Below are 3932 nucleotides of genomic sequence, written 5' to 3'. Positions count from 1 at the left end.
AGTAATATAGGCTTTAAGTAAAGTGAGGAGAGAACTTGCTTAGCTCCAGACCTGGCTTCTCCCTTTGCAGCTCGAGCATGTACTTTTGAGTTCCTAGCTTTCAGGAGCATGCCCCATTTGTGGCCCGGCTTCTCTCCTCTGCCTTCTCTTGGGCTTTTCCTTCTGCTTAGACTTCTGTTCCTCATGTTAACATGAGCTTAATGCCATAGCAGGACAGATTGATTGGCAACTCCTAGCCACACCGCCCTTGTCCCGTAAACTTGTAACTCTCTTAACTGTTGCCTTGTGTAACATCCTATGTAATGCCAGTGCATTTAGTCCAAAAATACATTTATTTAAAGAATTATTATAAATAATCTTTGAAAAATAGGCTCATAGTTTAAAAACAAAAGAAGTGGTTTTTCACTTCCGACTCTTATACTCTTCTTGGAGGACTTGGTGTAATTGCTTGAGGAAATTCTTTAGTGAGGTGGTGCTGCCTGCTGCCACAGGACATGGCTTCTGGAATGGGAAAAGAGGCTGTTAGGAAGCTTGCTGGGGCAGGATTGGGTTCTGCAGCCTGGGCTGGGCTGCTAACAGTGGTGGGAGAGTAAAACAAAAATGGTGACCGAGGGAGAAGCTTGAGGGCTGTGGGCCGTGCAGGGGGAATTGTGCCTCACCTTGTGCCCTGCTCTGGTCCCCCAAACCAGGCTGAGCAAGTTGTGGTAAATGCCCTCGAGGTACCTGTGACAGCTCTGGCTCTCCCGAGCAATTGTGGCAGCTTTGCATAAGATCTCCATATTGTTACCTCTCTGGGAAAAGGCACATGACTTTTTTTAAAACTCTTTTGTATGCTCATGGCTTTTGAGCAGCAGATTAAAACACAACAAATAAAATATTTCTGTTCTAAAGGATAGGTGAAAATTGTGGATTGAGGTGCCAAAGCCTTCATGAAGCTTCCTGGCTCCATCTGTGCACACCTGATGCTGCTCCCATCCCTTTCCTGGTGAGGAGTAACCAACCCCCGGCAGAAGCTGTGGCAGTGTGGCACAGCAGCGAGCACACCTGTGATGGAGCATTGTGCTTCTGCTGCAGGTGTGGATGTGGGACCCTGTGGAGATGCTCCATGCAGGTTCCCTGGGAGTGAAGCTGGTTTGAGCAGGCAGAGGTGCTACAGGAATAACAAAAGTACCTGGGAAAAGTTTGCCTTCATTAGGGGCTTGAGAAGTCCTATAGCAGAGACACATGGAAGATGAGGAGTGAGTTGCTGCTGGCAATAAAAAAACCTATATGACTTTCTTCCCCGGTGGATGTTCCCAGTGCTGCCTGCTCTTTCTCAGCTTTCACGTCAAACAAGTGACCAGCCCATCCCTGTGAGCTGGGCAGCTGTGAGTGTGGGGCTGTGCAGCATCTCAGGCATCTCTTCTCACTACCACAGCTGCTCCCTGTGGCGGAAGGGGTGTGGGGATCCCCTGAGGGGTGCTGAGCCCCAGCCCACCAGGGAAGGCCACTGCATGCCTCAGATGCCTCAGATGACACCCAGTGTGGCATGAGGTGAGAGCATGGGCTTTCTGTGAAAGCAGGAACTCAGGGGCTGGGGAGCTTGGCTGAGGCAGCAGTTTTCAGAGCAGAAAGGTCTTATTATCTGCTATTAAATCTTGTGCTAACTGTAGAGCCTTCCCCCAGATAAGGGGCTAAAAAGGGATAGTGTGTCTACCCAGTGCTTGAGATGCCATGCAACAGGCATGTGTAGGTGCCTGAGCTGGTGACAGCACTCCAAGGCAAAGGGAGATTTCCTCTCTTCCTTTCTGAAAAGATGAAACCTCTGTTTGCTGCCCAAGCACAGGTGCCCATCCCTGCCCATCCTCCAGCATCTCCCTGTCCCCAGGGTGGCCAAAAGCCACCAATGCTGCTTTGGCTGGAGGTGGACATGGGTGTGGGAAGGTGGGGGCACGTGTGCAGGGCACCGGGAGTGGTGAGAACCAGCTGGGCAGTCCAACATTTGTGCTGGGGGCTCACAGTGGGCTCCTTGCTCCTCCACAGCACCATACCAGGACATGCAGGATCCCGGTCTTCCCACCTGCCTGCCACTGCCCTGTGCTTTCCTCTGGCCCCCCGCATCCTCTCCCAGTACCCATCAGGGCTATATGGTTGGTTTTTTTTCTTACCTTCTCATCTGCAAAAATATTTGTCACGTTCATTTTGTTACAGGAAACCTTTACCAAGACACAAAGGAAGAGGAGCAATCAGGCTCCAGACAACACGGATCCATCCTGACACATGCACACGTCCATCCACCCGCCAGGCCCTAGGAGCCCTGTGAACCCCATGCTCATCACCTGCCTCTGACTCAGCATTGCTCCCTCCAAGCCTGGTTAAATGGTCTGTCCCTCCCATCAGTGGATAAAATACCGACCAGCCCTACCTCCATCTGTTGGAGCTGGTCCAACAGCCTGATGCTCTCCTTCAGCATGTTGGCCTGTAGTCTGTGTTTCCATGGAGTGACCACGTCACCCAGGCAGGCTGACAGTGCCAGGAAGGTGAGCAGGACCTGGACCAGGATGCTCATGGCCTGCTTTGGCTGGACCCCTTCAGCTCTTAGTCTCTGGATTGTGATCTGTACCTGTGTGTGCTTCTCTGGAGGAAGCACCTCAATTTATTACTGTAAAATTGCTGAACCAGAAGGAAAAACTTATTTTTCCCTTATCTGCACTTTCCAAAGTTGCTCCCAATTAGGAGAGCAACAGGTCTTTTTTTGTGCAAGTCAAAATTTTCTTCTGATCTTGCATTATGAAATTTCCGCTGTAAGATGACAGTGGCAGGAGTCAGGTCACATACAGTATATAAGCTGCCTGATTTGGGGATTCTCCATTTCTCCATATCTCAAGGCTTTCTCTACACCGTGAATTGGAAGTAGCTAAACTGGGTAACCCACTCCAATAACAACAGTTTTCTTTTTATTTTCCTTTGAGTATCCTGCAAGTTCTTCTATCGTGTTTCATTTGAATATCTTCAGATCATGTAAAGCATCCTTCATCTGCACACAGATTTCCGTCCCTGAGTTTCTTAACCTGGGGAGGAACAGAAAGTATGGCAGAGCCATGGGGGGACAAACCTGGGCAGGAGCAGGGCATCACCTCGGGGGGTCTGTGGAGAGATGGGGCCCCTCCTGGCCAAACAGGATCCCCAAACCAGTGTGGCATTCTGCAGGGTTGTGGGCAGAGATCTGGTGTGGGCACAGTCCTGCTGTGTCGATGCTGGGAAACTGGGGCTTTGTGGCCCTGTTCCAGCATTTGGGGGAGCTGGAGGCTGCTCTGTCCATCCTGCCCTGCTTGGGGAACATCAGCTTGAGTTTTCAGGCAATGGGCTCTGCCAGCCCCACAGGAAATGGCACTGAGAAATGCTGAGCTGGGAAACTTTGGAGTTTTGTAATAACTAATAGGGATTTTTCTAACTCAAACAGCAACTTGCCACCAGATAACAACTTGAGAGCACTTGATGAATCCGGGAGTAGCCAGACTGAGAGTAATTTTGTTTGTCTGGGTCTGAGATGCCCCAGATGAAGTTAGGTGAAGTCACTGACTCAGAAAGACCTTTGTGAGGGATCTGCCAGTGGAGAGCTGGGCTGTTTCCTACCTCCCTGTAATGGAGAGCAGATAAGGGAGCATGCTCTGCCTGTGTGACTGCATCCATGGCCTTCAAGGATGGTGGGTCCTCATCAGCATGCCCAGAGCTGTCCCAGTGGTCTGGGATGAGTGGTGGTGGTAGGATTCCTGCTTAAAAGTGATGCTGGAGAAGGTAGGAGAGAGAGGAGGGTGGATGGAGGTAGTAGCTCCACCCTGCAGACACAGGGATTTCCCCAGTGATCATGGTGGAAAGCTCTAAAACTGGAATCAGTGAAGAGAAAATGCTCAAATCACAGAAAAATTTAACCTTTCTCTACTCAGGTTGAA

The 3932-nt window shown here is 50.3% G+C and overlaps 1 protein-coding gene across 1 annotated transcript; it reads right to left on the bottom strand.

The window, feature by feature from the left end:
- Positions 1-402: 402 nt before the first annotated feature.
- On the bottom strand, positions 403-2548 carry IL4 (interleukin 4). The gene is made up of 4 exons (XM_069029290.1): positions 2405-2548; positions 2148-2195; positions 660-791; positions 403-498 (listed from the first exon to the last, which is right to left on the bottom strand). Exons 1-4 carry the CDS (start codon positions 2546-2548, stop codon positions 403-405), a joined length of 420 nt encoding a protein of 139 aa, XP_068885391.1.
- Between the last annotated feature and the right edge of the window lie 1384 nt (positions 2549-3932).

The sequence above is a fragment of the Aphelocoma coerulescens genome, chromosome 13 (assembly GCF_041296385.1).
Source record: "Aphelocoma coerulescens isolate FSJ_1873_10779 chromosome 13, UR_Acoe_1.0, whole genome shotgun sequence".
NCBI lineage: Eukaryota > Metazoa > Chordata > Aves > Passeriformes > Corvidae > Aphelocoma > Aphelocoma coerulescens.
The sequence above is the reverse complement of the archived record's forward strand: the minus strand, read 5'-3'. Positions and strand labels throughout refer to the sequence as shown.